Source organism: Taudactylus pleione, unplaced genomic scaffold (genome assembly GCF_031769625.1).
Source record: "Taudactylus pleione unplaced genomic scaffold, aTauple2 ptg000021l, whole genome shotgun sequence".
Lineage (NCBI taxonomy): Eukaryota > Metazoa > Chordata > Amphibia > Anura > Myobatrachidae > Taudactylus > Taudactylus pleione.
The window spans coordinates 9,148,047-9,169,204 of record NW_028284423.1 but is presented as its reverse complement, the minus strand read 5'-3'; the positions used below and the strand labels follow the sequence as shown (position 1 = coordinate 9,169,204).

Sequence of the window (21,158 nt, the reverse complement as noted above, 5' to 3'; positions counted from 1 at the left end):
TTGTGAACATTAATCAGCGACTCCAGAGCTACTCTAATTGAATCAAGCCCATGGTCTAACACACTGTTTCCCAAAGTCATTCCTCAGGGAGCACTAACAATGCATGGTTTCCATTTTTCCTAGTGGGTGCACCTTGTATATTGTATTCATTACTGACTGACACATTTTAAAAGCTTCACAGATGGAGCTACTTTTTTCACTTGTGATTCTGTGAGGAGACCTGGAAAACATGCACTGTTAGTGCTCCCTAGGGAATAAGTTTGGGAAACACTGGTCTAGCAGCTCTAAGGAGGTGATTCAGCTTAGGACGGAATTACAAAGCTTCACGCAAGCAGCTTTGCAATTCCGTCCTTGCTAATATGCAAATGCAGCAAGAGGTGATCCTGATGGTGGATGGCGCCGGGCCACCCGGCTAGCTAAGAAAGCCTCTGATTACGCAGGCTGGCCGGCTTGCAAGGCCAGGAAGCTGTGTCTGTGGACGCAACCCCTGGCCTTGCCACTCCTGGAAAACTGTTGCTAACACCCCGTTTCCTGGCATCACCACACCGCCCCTTAAACTCCTCTGTCTGTCAATCAGGCAGAAGCATAGCAGGGGGTGCGTGCGATCACGCAGGACCTGTTCTGCACATCCGCAGAACGGGTCCTGCGCACGCACACAGATTCCCGATAATCGGGAATCTGTGTTCACAATTGCACACTGAATCAGCCCCTAAGTAAATACTATGGTTCCATGTACAAAGTTAGGATTTATCAGCTAACTTTCAATAAACAATTTTATTTCGCATTACAAATAAAGATTCTAAGTGCAGCAGCCATTTTAAATAGACAAGTTTTACTTTTTATTTGTCAATAATCTTTTAACGTTAAACAAGACAAACACATAACTGATGTTCTGTTAACATGAATACCATGAGAAACCAAAGTTAACCATGCTTATGACTCCTTTAATCTGGATGTAGGGAAGAAATAAAAACCAACATACATAACATGTAAACATGATGACAGCAAAAGCTGCTTCCAAAACACACTGCACTCAGGAGATAGAGTACAAGAATATACAGTATGCTTCTCAGAAACCTTTACCGGAAACAATAAGCATCAAGTACATTCTAAATTTGCAAAGAACACATTCAAGAGTCCACCAAAAGCAACAAAAACCAATCTAAATAAAAAGGGTAAAAGTGAAAAGGGTGTATTTACATATATCAGCATAACAAAAATAATGTTACATTAAACTAGGTCTAAAAAACAAGAACACATTGAGGCGCAAGGATCAGCATAGTGTAAGTTCATCAGACTTAAAATAAAAAATAATTGATATGCTTACACGGCTTTATGATATGTCAGTGCAAAGTGTAGCCACCATGGTTGCTTTTAGGAGTTCTGTGCTGGAACAAAAGCTATCAATCATTCACTCTGCAGCTTTAAGTTATTGCTAGCAGCTATCGACCAATGTCCAATGTGCACGCTACCACCCCAATTAAATTAAATGTCCCTGACGTACGCTTCTGACCCACAAGTGGCATAATAAATTTCTACCACCAAGCAGAGCTTTAAACAAAACAGCTGCTAAATGTTAGCTTCCATCACAATAACCTCTATGGTGCTATGATGTATACGATAGATGTTATTACAGAATAGGGCAACTGAGAAAACACACACACATTATTCCCATGATGACTTGGGAGTTACATTAAAATAAAAAATACTGATTAGTTTATTCATTGCCTGAGACAATGCAACACTGTCCCTAGCACTGAAGTGGTTAAACAATTTTATTTACAAGTCACCATAAGCAACATTCAAGTTTCTCCCTCTTGATTATTGACAAGATTTGGGAAATCCAAAAATGAAAGGCCTTTGGAATGGAAGCACATTCAGAAGCAACATAGTCATCAGAACTCTAAGGCATTTATAAACGATCAAAGAGTGACACCTACATTTGGTGTAACAATCCAAAAATTTCACTGCATGAACAGTAACCCAGTGCTGAGGTGGGGGATGTCCCCCTCTTAGAACACCAAAGGTTTCCTTTTTTTAAACTTCTATTTAAATAAATCATGACCACATGGTCACTTTATTAGAAACAATCCCCACTTGTCAGTTTATTTTGCAATAACCACAATATTACCAAACACAAATGGTTAATCTCTAGCCAGGAGTTACAATTTTCCCCATATTAAACCTTTACCTGAAAATTAAAGAATAAAGGATTTTAATTTTATTATCTTGAATATACTATCCAAATAAATAAAAGTGAAAAGAAAAACCCCTAAAACTGACATCAGCTATGAATTTTTATTCATGATGTGGTCTATATGTGTCCCCCATTGACCGTCTCCGATTAGGCCTGCCCCTGACATTTCGATGATGCTGATAACCATCTTCCCTGTTTCTCTGCCCCTTCCATCCCTCATCATTTCTAAAATACTGGTAGCCTCCCCTGTTGGGCTGATACAACCTCTCATTCCGGGGCCTCCTGGTACCATAGGACTGATTGTAAAAGTTCTTTGACCTGCCTCTACCCAGTACATTAGATACCTCCCTCTCATCCTCTGAGCTCTCTTCCCTTGCTCTGTGTGGCCTCTCTTCAGGAGGATTTAGCGGTGCTGATGCTATGGCTACTGGATCCATTTCTTTCTCAGCAGACTCCCTGTCTTCTGATGTTTCAGGTAAAACAGACGGAACCGGCTGGATATCAGTCAACTTTGTAGGAAGACTCTGCTGCTCCAACATCTGCGGTCTATTTACAGTTATCACTTGTTCTGCTTTCACCAACGAGGTTTGTGGCCCAGATTCGCTGGCCGTAGCACCAGCAGAAAAGGGAGGCAAATCTGGTTTGCATTCACTCATTAACTCCTGGGGCTGCTTTATTGCTCTTTGAACTGAAATATTTTCCATGACAGCCCCTGTCGTAAGGGTTCCAGACAAATCTCTATCCTGAGGGGTGACAAAGACATTCTGTCGTACCAAGGCGTTTTCAATGTACCCTTGATATGGATAGCCATACCAAACAGGTGGGAAAAACGGTGACGCTATTGGAACAGGTGCCATGTAGGAGCCCTGTCCAAAAGGAGGTTGTGGGTATATGGTCTTGCTTGCTTGTGAGTCTTCAAAGTCACTACCCTGTGGCTGGAACTGGTGCTTTTCCGCTGATTGGTTAGGCTGGGGGGGAATTGATCCAGGCAATACAGGCATTTGGACAGGTGATGATAGCACTCCTGGGGAACATAAAGTTGCAGGATGCACGTTATGATTTTCATTCCTCACACCACTCTGATGAGCAAAGACTGAAGGGTCTACATCACTTTGGTCGACAGTGGTTTCCTGCACCCAATGGTTTTGTGGGTAAACATGAACATTTGGATACATGCTGCACATACTCAAGTACGCCTGATGAAGAGGGTGCAAGTACAAGTGTGGGGGCCACATCGGACACGTAAAAGCCTAGAAAAATAAAGTGGAGATTGCAAATAATTAATGTTTTGTTATTTAGAACACAAACAACATACAACATTTAATAATAGGATATAAACAGTCTGTGGAGAAGTATTGCTACAGATCTTTTAGTTATAAGTCCCTGACATTATGTAACGCTATAAATTGAGGGGTTCATGACATGAACAAAGACATTGCACAAGGTAAAGATGGCCCTGCCCAATCTAAGAGATATGGTGATGGCATCGGTTATTTCCATGCAACTACCAGTGGTATGGCATGGTTGCAATGATGTTTTTGTAAGCAGTCATATAGGGGTATTCAATATGGAGCGAAAACTCAGTTTTTGCGATGTTTTCGCACCAATGACGTCATTTTCAGAGGTTTTGGTTTTACACCGTAAAAAAACGGGGATAACTTTTCATCACTGAATAGGTGGCAAAAAAAAAGTGCAGAATTGGGGTTTAGGGGTGCAGGCTTAAAAAAAAAATTTAATTCCCAGGGGTGCAGGCTATTTTAAAAATAACGGTCAAAAAAAAGTAAAAAAAAAAATAGGGACACCCCAAAAAAATAATTAAAAAATTGGGGTGAAAAAAAAATTGGGAAAAAAAGTGTTTAAAAATAGGGAAATAGGTTCAGGGCTATTCTGCAAGTATGCAGGTGTATTCTAGAATAGGCTATTAGCGGCAGGTGCATAGTTGCAGAATTTTTTTAAAACTTACTTTAGGGACATAAAAATATGCTAGTACCCATTTTCATGTACCCCAAATTTGATGGGACCACTTAAAAAAACGAAAAAAATAACCTAAGTGCTCTTCTGCATCACTTCTTCAATGTCGGGAAAAAACACCTGCTGCGGCTATTTAAATCCCCGACTTTCATTTGCAGGCTAAAACGGGGGTACCCATAGTGATCCCCCATGTTTTTACAACTTTAAGGGGGTCCTACAATTTATTCCAGGAAAATTTCGTTTTTTTACGCAGATCCCATTTCGCAGCTTCCTGTTTTCGTAGGTTTTATATTGAATACGGGGATAAAGCGGGCGCGCGCCCGATACTTTATCCGGGGAAAATCTCCGATGTGGAGCGAAAAGTCCAGCAGAGACTTTACGCTCCCATATTGAATATCCCTCATAGTCTACAAATCACCATATAAAAAAAATCAAAACAAAACGACCCTGGTAACTACTGGTAACCCATTATCCACATCCATAATTATCTAGCAGCTGTTATAAAGACAACAACAATTATTAGAAGAAGAAAAATTAGTCTTCCAAATTGAAACAAAACAAAATGTGGTCATGAAACTACAAATTGAAATCTTTTTCAAAAGGAGTGAGGCATGTTTAAGGCTCAATGTATTTAGTACACAAAGATGCCAAGTACTGTATACTGTATATGATACAGCATACTCAAGAGAGGATACCCTACTGGGGAAAAGCAAAACTAACCTTTATGCCAAGGTTGTAGAAGAAATGAAGGATGCTTTTATCTAAAGGGTGACAAAAAAAGGGGCAAAAAAAAATTAATGCTGCATTCTTATTCAATTTCATTGGAAAACACACATTTTATATTATAAAAGACAAATCCCCTTCCCCCAATAAGACTTACCACTAGGTAGGTCATCTCCATTCTTACAAAGAGAGTAAGGAGGAGGTGCAGTGGCTCTCTCACCCTTTTCATTCACAGGAAATCCAGGATATAGTGGGTCCTGGTAAGCACTCAGAGTCTGAGGCAGAGGCAGTAAGGGCTGGTTAACTGCTGGCATAGAAACTGTAAGTGGTGAGTATGGAGAAGATGTCACCTGAGGATGTAACATAGCCGAGTCAGATCCAGTCTCGGGAGAAGCAGGCATCTGTTCTGGAATACCTATGAATAAAAGGCACTAGATTAGCCATTTCCTTCTGAAAGCACCTTAGGATACACATATATGTGGACAAAAAAAAAAAAATTAAACCCTGGAATAAACGCACAAAAAAAAAAAAAAATCATGGAACATTATTTAAATAGTAAGGAACTTGAAATGAAAATCAGCAGACAGTTTGTGTGATAAGTAACATTGCGATATCAACATGTGACTATCAAAATTCATCCACAGCGGTGAAACCTGCATGCACTCTCTGATGCACTATGCTATGGACACTGGTACCAAATACTCCATTGTGCAGACTTATTCATTTGTTTTTATTATGAATGTGAGCAGAAAAGTATTGAAGGTAAGAGGAGAACATGGCACAAATAACAAGTAACTTTAAAGAACAATTCAGCAGCAGCAATATTATATCTATTTAGACAATATAACATACATTTATTTAATGCTCAGTTGAAGTAGGTATTACATAACCTTCTTTACATATACATGAAATGCTTATTGAATATGAAGTAATGGTAGGATTGGATTGCCGTTTAGGAAACTGACTGACCTGACCAGGGTGTTACCATTGGGGGTACAGAAGGCACTTCGGTGGGTGTCTGCAGCTCAGCAGGGGATGGAAGAACAGTGACATCATGTAGTAAGACAGCTTCAGAGGTAGCAGGCGGCTTTGTGATTTCCTGTGAATTAAAGCCACTCATATGAGTGCATAAGCAAACATACCTACTTCTATCATTTCAGGCTTCTCACATTCTTTCACCCAGATAGATCTCGAAGCGTAATCTTCAGCTATACTTCTAACTATGGGCCCAATTCAGAGTGGTGCGCTAACCCCATGGTTTGTATACAACCCCGATCTGTACTGTGCTTGTGCCGATCAGTGTCTACGAGATCGCTAGCAGTGCCCCCCCTAATTCGCAGCACGATCGTCAGGCTGCTACCATTTGGGGGCGGAGTCAGGCAGCGTCTAAGAAAACAGGATCGTGTTGGCCTAGTTTTCTGGGCATGCTAAAGCCAGTGGCTGCTTCCTTGTACAAAGCGTCACTGGCCATCCTGAGTATCCTAAAGGTTACTCAGATGACTGAGGTTCACGCAGTGATTCCATGCTGCATCTTCTGACACAGCAGTGGATCACATAAGCTGGCAGGAGACATCTATTTACACAAGACTCCTCCTGCAGCATAATTTCAAATTGCCTCCGTGTACAAATACGCAGCGGTGATGCGATTAGCATACAACTCTGAATCAGGTCCAATAGTAAACTACTAACTGCTTTCTGCACAACCATGGCATTACCTCCCATAAAACACTCTGCCTATGATATTCTTAATTTCTGGAACACCTATCCATTAACATCTGCTCTTCATCATTTTAAAACCATCGTTAAGCAACACTTGCCTGGAGCAGGCATTTAAGCATCTATCCCATGTTTTGCACTTTTTCATCTAGAATAGCCAACATGTTTTCCACATAACAATTAGGTCTTTCCTCTCCCAGAATGCTACCAAACTGATTATTCACTCACTAATCATTTCTCGGCTCGACTACTGCAAACTTCTCCTCACTGGCCTCCCACGTTGCAATCTTGCTCCCTGCCAATATGTTCCCATGTTGCAGCTAGACTTCTTTTCCTCTCCCCTCTGCCCAAACCTGCACTGGCTCCCATTCCCCTACAGAATCCTCTTCAAACTTCTCACCTTCACGTACAAGGATCTCTCGAAGGCTGCGTACACACCTAAAGATATGTCTAGTGGGAAGAAAAATCTGGTAATGTATGGGAGCAAATAAGAATAGAAACTTGGGGACTTCCGGTGGGCGGACCAAACGACCTGGCCGCACTTTTAATGGGCTCCCAAGCCGGCTCCATATAGCCGAGACATAGCGCCGCCGGAGAGACTCACTGCCTCACCTAAAGCGGGTCTCTAGGATAACGCGGGTAAGAGCGGCGCATGCCCCGGCCCCCCGCACTGCCCCACAACACCGGAGTACAGCCGCATTGGAAAAGCGGCACTGCCCGCGGCCGCCATCTTGGATCGCGGCTGGGCATAATTTCTCCCCTCCCCACCTCCAGCAACAGCCACCGGGGCCACCATTAGACCCGAGGAACAAGCGGGACGCCTGGACACTGTTTCAGGGACGTTCCTCAGTTATAAGCTCCCCGCTGGCCACACATCACCCGCGGCCGCCATTTTTGGGACCTGAATAAGTTGCTGCAGCCAGCGCTTACCTCCTTTCACAATCCTCTCTATTTGCTGCTCATACCAGGGAGCAGGGTGGTGTTGCTGGGTCCTCATACTGTGATCTTGTCTTGTCTGGTCCAAAGATAGTGCTCACAAGCCATACTATAGGTTCTAATTTACAGACCCAGTGTCATATATATCCTGAACACCTGGGGCTCCCCCTAGTGGCTCCTGATTAAATCGCACGTCACATCCCTATACCATGGAGAAGTTTGTGGCCAGACCACAGCGTGCACCTAAAGGTCAAACTACTAAAGGGAAAGACAAAAATGTAGCTCCATCATCAACTCCTGACTCTCCTACTTCACCTCCAGCTGACAATATCCTGGATGGAGCCTCTAACTCGACTCAATTTAGTACCGCCTCAATAGCTAAAGCCCAAGAAATATCCGAGCTTCTTTCTCCCTTGCTTGACAAAAAACTGTCCGGCCTCAAAGAAGCTATAGAATCAGCAGTTTCGCAACTTAAGGAACATGGTCGACGCTTTACGGAAGCAGAACAACGTATCTCCAATGTTGAAGATGAGCTAACAGAGGCACAAAGCGTAATACGTACACAGGAATCAGCGATCTCTGCTATGCAGGAAAAATTGGAAGACTTAGAGAATAGGAATCGCCGCAACAATTTAAGGTTAATAGGCCTACCGGAATCTGTTAAGCAAAGAGATCTCATGGATTTCGTCTCTAAATGGTTACCCTCTGAGCTCAATTGCTCGGCTTCTTCCAGTACCCTCATCATAGAACGAGTTCACCGCATAGGCCCTGACCGTGCTTCTGACCAGAGAAGACCTAGGCCTGTCATAATGAAAATGTTGAACTACCTAGACAAAACTCGCATACTGGATGCCTACCGCAAATCAGAAGGCCTCACCTACCAGGGGCACAAATTGTTGTTGTTTCAGGACTTCTCGTATCAAGTAGCAATGAAAAGAAGGGAATACTCTACTATTTGTAAAGCATTATTTGATCTGGGACTGAGATTTGCATTAATGTACCCTGCGAAGCTGAAAGTCCTACATAATGGCAAACAACACTTTTTCGATTCTCCATCGTCTGCAAAGACTTTTCTGGACTCTCTAACTGACCAAATCACTCCTCAAAATGATATCGTGACTTAAGAAGATACATTTAATTGTACAAATCTGTCTCCTATCGCAAACATGGAGAGTTTGTTATTGGAAATCTATATCTTATGTTTGTTTTCAAGATTTCTGGTTATTTCAACAACTGCTAAACGTCAACGGCAGAATTGTCAAGATAATCTCTGGTTTGTTGTTTTTTCCCCTTCCTTTTGCACATTTACCATTCCTCCTCTTTCATATCCCCTTTTTTATTTTCTTTTATTTCTTTTTTTCAATTATCGATACTTTTATACCTCACTGGGTTTAAATAGGCCCGTAGAGCCTTATTTTTTGGTTCTTAAAATTATCAAAAATTGTAAGACTGCATTATGTTTGTTATATTCCATATATTATGGCAGGTCATGTTTTTGTTTTTGTGTTATGTGTATTTCTGTAATGGCACTTTCAAGGTTTTACTGCAGGCGCTCTCTGCATGCTGGGACTGAGAGCGTGATGGTCTCTTTACGATGGTTCACTTTTTTGATCTACAGGACAGGTATAGGATAACACAATGTCTCACTCTATTGCTGATCTCACTAAAACACAAAAAAACATAAGATTTTTAACTTGGAATGTAGAGGGTTTAAACACCCCGATTAAACGGCGTAAAATACTACAACAACTTAAAAAATTTAAACCTGACATAGCAGTGCTACAGGAGACCCATTGGAGACAGGGTGACCCCAATACTCTTAGAGACTCATGGATAAAAGATTATACAGCTGCATCTTTCACATCTAAAAAAAGAGGGGTGCTGGCGATTTTCCATAAATCTTTAAAATACACAGTTGTAGACTCGATCCTGGACACCGAGGGCAGATTTCTCTTTCTTAAACTGAATTTAGAAGGTGAATTAATCACGCTTGTCACTTTGTACGCTCCCACAGGTCACAACAATGCATTCTTCTCCGATCTCTACGCCCGACTCCAGAATTGGGCAGAAGGCGCCCTCGTCATAGGAGGAGACTTCAACACTACTCTTTCTCCTAGTCTGGACAGAACGGGAGCATCCGGTGAGTGGCGGGGCAGCACATCTCCAACGCTACAACTTCTAATTGAATCCCTCGCCCTAGTAGACCCATGGAGACATCTCCACCCCTTAGCACGTGATTACACGTTTTACTCCCACCCCCATCACTCCTCAGCTAGATTGGACTTCTGGCTGGTCTCAAGCTCATTAATTAATAGGATTCAAACATCTCATATAGAAAACATAGTCATCTCCGATCATGCGCCTACATGGTTCACGTTACAACTATCTACCCCCAAAACATCTTCCTTCAATTGGAGATTCCCCTCATACTTATTCACTTCTCCAGACTTCAAAAAATACTTAGAACAACAATTTCTTAATTATAATAATGATAATGCTTCTCATATTGGCGACATATCATTGTTTTGGGCTGCATCGAAACCAGTAGTGAGAGGGCATATTATGGGATATGTTTCCCATAAACGCCGTAAACTTAACACACGTTTCACGGAATTGAGTAAAGCCCTATCACAATCGTATGCCATTATGCTGCAAAATAACAACACAGAGACACGGCGGAATTATTTGAATAACAAAAATTTATATGACACATTGTGCACTGAAAGAGCCCAATATTATCTAGATTTCCAGAAACATCGCTATTTCCGTTGGGGAAATAATATGAGATATGGTAAGAACTTACCCTTGTTATCTCTATTTCTACGAAGTCCATAGGGTTCCACAGGATACCTTGGGGTATAGGTGTGACGTCAGTCGCAGGGCACCAAAGAGTTAAGCTTTCAGCCTCCCAGGATGCACTAGGTCCCCCTCCTATACCCCGCCCCCGGGCCAAGGCACCTCAGTTAGTTACCAAGCCATAGGCCGGAGGAGGAGAAGGAAGAGAGAGAACAAAGATCTGGACACATACAAGAATCACATTCTCACCAGAGGGAGACGGAAAACCGGTGACCAGAGCAAAGCCCATCTGCAGCACAGGTGCGACAGGGCGGGAGTCCTGTGGAACCCTATGGACTTCGTAGAAATAGAGATAACAAGGGTAAGTTCTTACCATATCTCATATTTTCTACTTCAGGGTCCATAGGGTATCCACAGGATACCTTGGGGATGTCCCAAAGCAGTATCCTTTAAGGGTGGGGACGCTCCTGTGCAGAAAGGAGAATCCGCCGCCCGAAGGAAGCATCCTGAGAGGCGAAGGTGTCAAACCTGTAATACCTCACGAAGGTATGGACAGAAGACCACGTAGCAGCCTTGCAGATCTGAACTGCCGAGGCACCACGTCGAGCTGCCCACGAAGGACCCACAGACCTAGTGGAATGAGCCTTCAGAGAAGGAGGGACCGGTAGGCCTTCATGAAGATAAGCTTCAGAAATAGCCATACGGATCCAGGCTGCCAAAGTTTGCTTTGAAGCAGGCCAACCCTTTTTACAGAAGCCATAGAGGACAACAAAGCGTCCGACTTCCTAAACAAAGAAGTGCGGTCAACATAAGTCCTTAATGCCCGCACAACATCCAAAGAGGCCTCACCCACGGAAAGACCCGGTGAGTTAAAGGCCGGAACAACTATTTCCTCGTTAACATGAAACTGGGAAACAACTTTGGGAAGAAACTCGGGCCGAGTGCGGAGCACTGCCCTGTTCCCATGAAAAACCAAGAAAGGGGGTCTACAAGAAAGAGCCCCTAACTCAGAAACACGTCTGGCTGAAGCAACGGCCAGAAGGAAAACAGTCTTAGCTGTTAGCCATTTAATATCCACTGAGCCCAGTGGTTCAAACGGCGGTCCTTGGAGAGCCCTCAGGACCACAGCCAAATCCCAAGGCGCCACAGGTGGAACAAAGGGCGGCTGAATACGGAGAACACCTTGCATAAAGGTGCGCACATCCGGGATTGTAGCAATCCTACGGTGAAACCAGACAGATAGGGCCGAAACCTGTACCTTCAAAGAAGCAAGGCGAAGCCCATGATCTAGTCCCGCTTGCAGGAAGGCGAGAATCCGAGACAGACGAAACTCCCGCGGTGCATAACCTCTCGGTCGACACCACTGGAAGAACGTATGCCACACGCGATGGTATATCCTCGCGGAAGACGGTTTCCGAGCTCGTAACATGGTACGTACCACAGAGCTGGAAAACCCCCAGGACCTCAGCATGGCCGTCTCAACAGCCACGCCGCCAAAGACAGCCGAGTCAGGTCCGGGTGAAGACAAGGACCCTGAGACAGAAGGTCCGGTCGTAGCGGCAACCGCAGAGGACTGTCCACGGACAGACCCTGAAGGTCTGAGAACCAGTGCCGTCTGGGCCACGCGGGAGCTATCAACAGGAGCGTCCCTCCTTCCTGTTTGAATTTCCGGATTACCCGTGGAAGAAGGGAGACCGGAGGGAACAGGTATGCGAACCTGAACGTCCACCGGACGGACAGAGCATCCACCAGAGACGCCCCTTCGTCTCTTGTGCGAGACCCGTACACCGGCAACTTGTTGTTGTGCCGGGACGCCATGAGGTCGATTTCTGGAAGACCCCACCTGTCCACCAGTAGTTGAAAAACGTCCGGGTGCAGGGACCATTCCCCTGGATGAACGTCCTGGCGACTTAGAAAGTCCGCCTCCCAATTTAGCACTCCCGGGATGAAGACCGCTGATATGGCCGGAAGATTGCGCTCCGCCCAAACCAGGATCCGAGAGACCTCTACGAGAGCCGCCCGACTGCGAGTTCCTCCTTGCCTGTTTATGTAGGCCACGGTGGTAGCATTGTCCGACTGGACCTGCACCGGGTGACCCTGGAGAAACCGCTGTGCCTGCAGGAGAGCATTGAAGACCGCACGGAGTTCCAAGATATTTATTGGAAGCTCCGCTTCTGTCGGTGTCCACCTGCCCTGGAACAAGTGTGGACCCGAAACTGCTCCCCAGCCCCGAAGACTGGCGTCCGTTGTCAACAGGACCCAATTTGGAACCCAGAACGGACGTCCCTTGTTGAGGTGGGTCGTCTTTAACCACCACGCAAGGGACAGGCGAACCTCCGGGGTGAGCACAATCGTCTGGAACTTCAGAGACTGAGGCAGCCCGTTCCACTTGGACAGGATCAGGTGCTGCAGAGGCCTGGAGTGAAACTGGGCGTATTCCACCATGTCGAACACCGACACCATGGAGCCCAGTAACCTCATCGCCGAGTGTAAGGACACCCGGCGGCTGTGCAGACAACTGCGCACCCTTGACTGTAAAGCAGAGATCTTGTCCTCCGTCACGAAGATCCTTTGCTGTCCCGAGTCCAATAAGGCTCCAAGATGCAGAATCCTCCGAGACGGGATTAGAGTGGACTTCTGCCAGTTGATTAGCCAGCCGTGCCGTTGCAGCAGTGCAATGGTCAGGTCCAAGTGGTGTAACAGGAGCTCTGGAGATCCTGCCACCAATAACAGGTCGTCCAAGTACGGCAACATGCGGACTCCTTGCAGCCGCAGAGAAGCCGCCATGACCGCCATAGCGTCCTGTATGTCCAATGACACCATGTAGTCCCCAGGTTCCAGCGCCAGAATGATGGACCGTAGGGTCTCCATCCGAAACTTCGGGACCCGCAAAGACTTTTTGAGTGCTTTGAGGTTGAGAATCGGACGATATGACCCATTGGGTTTCTGTACCAAAAATAGATTTGAATAGACACCCTGGCCCCTCTGGGAGAATGGAACAGGCACTATAACTCCAGCCTGGAGCATAGTGTGCAATACCTTCCGCAGCTCCGTAGCCTTGTTCCGGTCTGATGGTAGACCCGTGGTGAAGAATCGAGCCGGGGGTCTGTGCCGGAAGGAGAGGGTGTACCCGTGAGAGACCACCTCCAGAACCCAAGTGTCTGTCGTAGTGAACGACCAACACCGGGAGAACTGCAGCAGGCGGCCTCCCACCCTGGGATCCCCCAAGGGGAGACCCGGACCGTCAGGCCGCAGGCTTGTCATCTGGCTTGGGGGCCGGACGTCTGGTACTCCATGCCTGTTTCCGGGGCTTGACCGATTTCTTAGGGCCAGCCTGTCGAGGAAACGACTGTGGTTTGGGCCTGCCCTGGGCCCTAGATGACCGAAAGGACGATGGTCCAGAACCAGAAGGAGCAGCGGCCGACGGGAGACAAGCAGATTTGGCTGCCGCCAGCGTGGCCACAATCTTATCCAGATTCGGACCGAAGAGAACTTCTCCGGTAAACGGCAACGCTTCCAGACCTTTCTTGGATCTGCGTCCGCCTTCCAGGATCGCAGCCACAAGGTGCGACGAGCAGCTACCGCTGCTGAAGAAATTCTAGACACCAGAGTACTAATGTCTAGAGCCGCCTCGTTGATGTAGGTGGCCGAATCACGGAGATTGCCAATCAACTCCGCCTGTTCGGCCGGACAGTCGGATTCAAAAGAAGCCTCTAATGAATCCGCCCAGCGCTCCATCGCTCTGGCAACCCAGCAAATGGCCATAGCCGGCCGTGCTGCCCCCCCTGCAAGGGAATAAGCGGACTTCAGGCAGATTTCTACCTTGCGGTCCGTAGCATCCTTAAGGGAGGACATGGATGGCATCAGCAATGTGGCACTACGGGCAAGACGGGTCACGTGAGAATCCACCTGTGGAGGGGATTCACACTTAGCAAAATAATTATCCGCGAACGGATAAGCCCCCGCCAGGCGTCTCTGCGGCTGGTATCTTTTGCCAGGTTGTTTCCACGCCTCCTCTAAATGGTCCACCAACTGACCCGAAAGAGGAAAGACTGTGGCATCGCCCTTCACATCTTTGAAAAAGGCATACTTAGATTTAGCCGCTGGGGGAACTTCGTCCTCAATCACCAAGGCTGTGCGGACCGCCCGATTAAGTCCAGGAATATATACCTTGGACTTTGCATCAGCGTCCTTACTGTGGAGAGGTTCCTGATCGTAAGGATCCAGAATCTCCCCATCATCAGACGTCCCTTCGTCATCCTCATAAGGAGCGGACAGAGACGCCACCGGCCTTTTATGAGGCCGCATCACAGACTCCCCTTGCAACACATCCGACAAGTGCTGTACAGAACTCGTCAGGGAGTTAACCCACGCTGGCTCCTGAGAACCCGGGAGCGGGGAAATAGGGAGACTGTGGGGTACCACCAATTGTCGTGGGAACCCCTGCATGGGTGACGACACCACAGACTGCTGGGACAAACCCATCGGAGTAAACGCGGGCTGCGGAGCTAACTGGCCCACTAAAGCTGTTAACGCCTGAGCGAAACAAGCCCAGGGCGGCTCCTGTACCGGTGCTGTAACCGTAATAGGCCGCGCCATGGACAAACACTGCCGGCAAAGGCCCTCCGCGCTACCCTCCCCCTCCGCTAACAGTACTTTGCACGTGGTACACTGTAGCCGGAGGGGAAAATCACTTTCAGACATGATGGCACCACGTATGTGACCTCTCTCACCAATTAAGTATTAAATAGGCGAGAGACCACCCTGCAGCACCGCACCGCAAGGGCTTTAGCAGAAAGAACAGGGACAGTAATAAAGCTGACAGTTTAGAGAAGAAAAGTTACAGCAGCGCTAGCACAGTCACATACAATGCAGAGAAATAACAATTCCTGCACTAACAGCGCTGATCACTCAACTACACAGACACAGGGCCTGGTAGGACACAGCGCTGCATACACAGACCTGAGCCACAGCGGAGGAGAGGTATGCGGGGGGACCCAGACCACGATGCTTCCTTCCAGACTTCCAGCAGCGTTCACCATGCGTTGCAGAGAAGATGGCCGCCGAGGAGCAGAGAGAAGCTGGCCTGGGGGAGGAGCGCTGACACAGGACCAGTCAGCACAGTGCAGAGAGGGCTGTGTGCAGCGGGGGAGGCGCCGGCTGTGAGACAGGGAAGGCGCGCTCCCCTGGCATGCATTTAACCCCTGGGACGCCGCAGCGCTACCGCTCTGCTGCGGTCCGCTGTCCCAGGGGGTAGTGGAAGCGCAGGTTGGTCGCCTGGCTCCACGCTGCAGCCAGTCCCCAGGGAGCCCCCTGCCTGGGGACTTAGGACCATGTGATCAGCGGGGACTCACCGCGGGACCCCGCTGCTTACCTCTGTCCCCCTTGAATCCGGCCATGGTCCGGAGCATCTGGGGTCACCGCTAGCTGTGACCCCAGACGCCCACCAGCATCCCCGGATCAGTACCGGCGTTCTGGTACCGGCGGGGTGTAGGGAAGACAGCATGGACGTCAGGACTGACTGTCCATGCTGTTCATCCAGATGTGCAGCCACAGCTGCATGAAGAAAAAGCTTCAGGGGCTCTTCTAGCCCCCACTCCAACAGGTGCACCCGACTCCGGCCGGGCACCAAACTAAACTGAGGTACCTTGGCCCGGGGGCGGGGTATAGGAGGGGGACCTAGTGCATCCTGGGAGGCTGAAAGCTTAACTCTTTGGTGCCCTGCGACTGACGTCACACCTATACCCCAAGGTATCCTGTGGATACCCTATGGACCCTGAAGTAGAAAAAGCGGGCAAACTGCTAGCTAATATAGTGAGAAGTCAGAAAACATCCTCTCCCATTCTTTCTCTTAAAGGTCCCCTAGGATCATTACATACCAACGAGGACATTGCGGCCTCTTTCTTACAATATTACACAGACTTATACTCCGCACAGGATGATAACTCTGTTCTGGGGATGAACTTTTTGAAAGAGGCTAATCTACCTTCCCTCTCTGAAGAGGCCCGCGACTCCCTAACAACTCCTGTTTCGGAGTTGGAGGTTGCTCTAACTATCAAATCCCTGGCCAACGGAAAGACACCCGGCCCAGATGGCCTTAGTGCCGAGTACTACAAAATATTAAATCCACTTGTAACCCCTCATTTAGTTTCCTTATTTAATTCAATATTGAAGGGAGCCTCAACACCACCAGACTTTAACCAGGCCCGAATTATCCTTCTCTTGAAACCTGAGAAAGACCCTACGCTGACCCAATCATATAGGCCAATATCTCTGCTCAACCAGGATTTTAAAATCCTCACTGGTATTACCGCTCAACGTTTACAATTAGTATTGCCACATCTCATACACACCGCACAAACTGGGTTTATGAAAGGACGACACTCAGTGATCAACGTCCGACATTTGATTGCAGGATTAACTAAATCTCACCAAATGAGAAATAACCAAACGCTCCTTGTCAGCTGCGACGCTGACAAGGCCTTTGATAGGGTGTCGTGGAACCACCTACTGCGCATCTTCCAGCTACAAAACTTTTAGATTTTAAAAAATGGAAACATCTCCCACTCTCATATCTCGGTAGATGTCAATTAATTAAAATGATATCTTTTCCTAGGATTTTATATTTTTTTCAGATGCTCCCCTTGCTTCCTTTAGAATCTGATTTAAAATTGATTAACAAAGCGATCAGCAAGTTCATTTGGGCGAACAAAAAACCCAGGATTTCATTATTCAAACTCAGCCAACCACCTGCTTTAGGCAGAATTAATCTCCCTTGCTTAAAATCTTATGCTATTGCGTCAAATTACCGATACGCAATTGACTGGATTAGAGGAACAAATGGATTTGCTGACATGCTAATAGAGCAATCTTTTAGTGTTGAAATGCCATTAGCTAGTTTGCTACACACACGACCCTTGTCTTTTCCACCTCACGTAGCACAAAATCTACTACTACATACTACATGCTTGGCTTGGCGACGAGCCAGAACTCAAATGAGAGTCCCTCCCAATGTCTCCTTGTTCCTTCCTATCGGCCATAACCCAGGGTTTGATGCTGGTTTTCTAACACAGACTTTCAAAACCTGGAACACACAGGGATTGCGTTACATATATCAATTATTGGATCTCTCCACAATGACTATTTACTCTCATAACCAAATACAGGAAAAATTTCCCTGTATCCAAATCCCTTTATTTATATATTTCCAAATACGTAGTTATGTCAATACTTTACTCCCTAAAATTCCCATTATACCTGGGAAAAATGGTTTGGATGATGTGCTGTCTCGCTGCCTCTCTATGTCATTTTCCACTTCTATGCTATACACCTATATACGCCGGGAAATAAATTTGGAAGTGGAGACGGTGGGATTTGCATTCCACATTCCCTACCATACCCCTATCCACCATTTTAAAATCTTTTGTTAGACTTAATAAGCAATTAATTTCGGCTTCATACGCGGAAATGCAGTATAAATTATTGTATCGTGCCTATTTCACCCCCAAATTAAGACTCATCACAGGTACTTCCACAGACTCAAATTGTTTTAAATGTGGTCAACCTGATGCGGATCTAATGCATTGTATGTGGCACTGTGCGGAGGTACAGAGGTTCTGGTCCTTGGTACACACCTATATATCCACCAAGTTGGGAATTGCTTTTGAACTAACACCCGAGTGGGCTATGTGGGATATTGTACCATCATCTGGGTCATCCTGTGCCCTTGGAGGTGCCCGTCTATTACTAGCAAAGATTGCAGCAGCTGCGAAAAAAACAATATTATCTCAATGGATATCCACTGACACTTTAACGCTCAGTCTTTTACAACGTAGAATTACATACCTATTTAATATGGATTGGCTAGAACTATCCCTTAATAAAGACAAGGAAGCAGAGAAGTTCTTTAATATCTGGCTTCCATATGTTCACACATTAACACCTCAGGTTAAAGACACGCTTCGAGCTGCAGTTCAACTTACAGCCTGGTATAATGAAGAAACCTTGTCTTCAGGTGAACCACCATTTTAATTCCTGTATTGTTACGTTCCTCATGGATCCATTGTATTGCACATTACTGTTGTGGTCCTGTTGATGTCTTGTCATTTTCTGATCAACATGTTATATTGTTTATTGCGGTTTTACAATAAAAATATGTTTTAGAAAGAATAGAAACTTGCTCCCAAACACTGGAAAATTAACCAGATTTTCCTTCCGACCAGACAGATTGAACAGATATATCTATAGGCGAGTATGCAGCCACACTCTACTGCTCCCTACATCTCCAACCTCATCTTCTTACATACTCCCTTCCGTCCTCTCCAGTCTGCCAATGACTGTTGCCTCTCCTCTACCCTGGTTACTTCATCTCATGCTCGTGTCCAAGATTTTGTCCGTGCAGCCTCCCTTCACTGGAATGAGCTCCCTTGCTCGATCAGGCTCTCCCCGACATTGCACAGCTTCAAACGTGCACTGAAAACCCACTTGTTCATCAAAGTATACCCTTCCTCCACATAACCATGTCACTGTCCCTCCTGCCTCAGCCATCTCTACCTTGCCTACTTCCTGCATTCAGGTCCCGATCTACACACTCAGACAGATGACATGAGGCATGTCTCCCCTAGATTGTATGCTCCTAAGAGCAGGGTCCTCCTCCCCCTACTGTCTCACAGCTCTCTTCTCTAGCATTTCTATGACAGCCTTCACATTCCCAGCTGTATTGTGTATGGAGAATTGTTTTGCTAATTGTGACTTGTGCTCCGTTTACATTTTGGTTACTGTAATGTAATGTTCTGTGTACCCTGTACTGTATGTACGGCGCTGGCGGACCACTTGTGGCGCCCTATAAATAAAATGTAATAATAATAATAAAAGTAACTATATAAATATAATTTATTTTCCTGCAACATACTATTTAACCTATATTGCAGTCTTATAACTTACACAACTTCTAACTACACATATATACTTTTTTTTATTAAAGGCATTGGTTAAGTACTGTGCAGGGGTCAGAAGTAAGCTGAGAACAATAACAGACAAGATATAACAGTTAACAAAAGACCCCAGGATTGAAATTATTTTAAATGAGGGAGGGAAGTTAAGAAACAAATGAGAAGGAAAGGTAAAAAAGGAGTGGTTAGTAAGGGGAGAGAGGGAGAGTGGGGGGGGGGGGTTAATTAGGGGTGCTCCTAAACATTGAACAGGACTAAGATTCAAAGGTTTCATTCATTCTACTTATACTGGGTAAACACTGGGCGTTACATTGGATATTCAATCAGACCACTGATTTATTACAAGCGCGTTTGTCAGGTGGGTACCCCAGATATGTCTGAACGACGTCGTTCAGATATATCAAATCGGCTGTGCAGCATAGCCGATGGCCGATATATCTGCACATATATCAGTGCATGTTGCTGTGTGTACACTTACTGCAGGGACTGACGTCACAGCTGGGCAGGCAAATTCAAATGCCCGCCCAGCTGTGACGTCAGGACGACATGTCGAGAGGCCGATCGGTAAGTGTGTATACTTACCTGAATCGGCAGCTCGGTCGGCGCGACGTGCAGTCGGCCGTGAAGTTAACCTAGTGGGTACTCGGCTTAAAGTTGCAGCAAGGGGGTGTTATTAAAATCAGAACATTGACCCCATGTTATCTACAAAGAGGTTAATGAATTTCACGAGTTACTGATAATCCATTTCATAGCAATGTATGCATCTATTTCTTGAAATCTGGGTCCAAAAGAGCATTAGAATTCATTTAGGACTTACCTCACTTAATTTCTGGTCACTCGCTATTTCTGGCTGAGCCAGTTTGGAACCTTAAATAAAAATGAAAAGCACTGATTACTGCAAATGTAATACTACTAAGAATATTTACACTATAACCATCTTTATATACTTTTCCCAAATGATAACCGCTCCATCAAGACCATAAACCTAGCATGTGCTGGAATGAACCTGCCTGCTCCCCCCAGCCCGCTATAGACTTGAGAACAAAAGCAGCTTACATATGGTAACAGACGAACCCACAAATCAGCCTGAACACATGGACAAAACCCAGCAAAGAAATACCTCCAAATAGGACCTTCTCTCTAGTACAAGCTAACAAAGGACCTTCTCTCTAGTACAAGATAATCTGCCTTTTGAGCCATTTTATGTTTTGTGGTATCAAGGGTCCATGGGGGGAAATAATTTAACCGGTGTAGTTCAACAGGCCCGGAAAACACCTACTATAATATCAGACCATCATGGCTTCCTGCAATAAAGACTTGACAAGCCCAAAGCCTGTAAGTCCTGAATTCTGTCACAGCAGAAAATCTATTGCTTATGTCAGGTGTTCCCAAACTTTTTTGAATCACGGCACCCTACAGTATCAACATTTCTTTCATGGCATCCATAGGCCGTAAGTTTCTTGTTGAGAAACTCACCAAATATTATTACATTAAGTAATTGTGCTGATTTGCCACCCTTAGATAATGTTTGCCCACATATTTATGATTGGCAGCAATCAGCTTTGGTTTTGCCTGTCACACTGACTATTAATAATATAATTTGGTACTGGACCATCAAACCATGGCACGCCTGCAAGTGCCCCATGGCACCCCAGGGTGCCACGAGTTTGAGAACCACTGGCTTATGTAACAAACACAAAATGAAAAAAACATTCTATATTTGTTAAACTGGAATTGAATAACCTTAACTGAAAGGGGTACACGTGTTGAGTAGTGTGTCTTTCCCTATTTTATAACGGGGGGAGACATACTCCTGCCAACAAAAGGCCTGATATATAATATTATGTTTCAAGGAAAATAGAAGCTCA

At 45.7% G+C, this 21,158-nt stretch overlaps 1 protein-coding gene across 1 annotated transcript in view; it reads right to left on the bottom strand.

The window, feature by feature from the left end:
* Positions 1–811: 811 nt before the first annotated feature.
* The window catches only part of OTUD4 (OTU deubiquitinase 4), a 70,246-nt gene continuing 49,899 nt past the window's right edge, over positions 812–21,158 (bottom strand). Inside the window, exons 16-20 of the mRNA XM_088448434.1 lie at positions 20,108–20,157; positions 5,861–5,990; positions 5,049–5,306; positions 4,889–4,929; positions 812–3,447 (exon numbers count right to left, since the gene is read on the bottom strand). Coding sequence (XP_088304560.1) covers positions 2,299–3,447; positions 4,889–4,929; positions 5,049–5,306; positions 5,861–5,990; positions 20,108–20,157 — 1,628 coding nt within the window. The 3' untranslated portion in view covers positions 812–2,298. The remainder of the gene's footprint in view (positions 3,448–4,888; positions 4,930–5,048; positions 5,307–5,860; positions 5,991–20,107; positions 20,158–21,158) is intronic.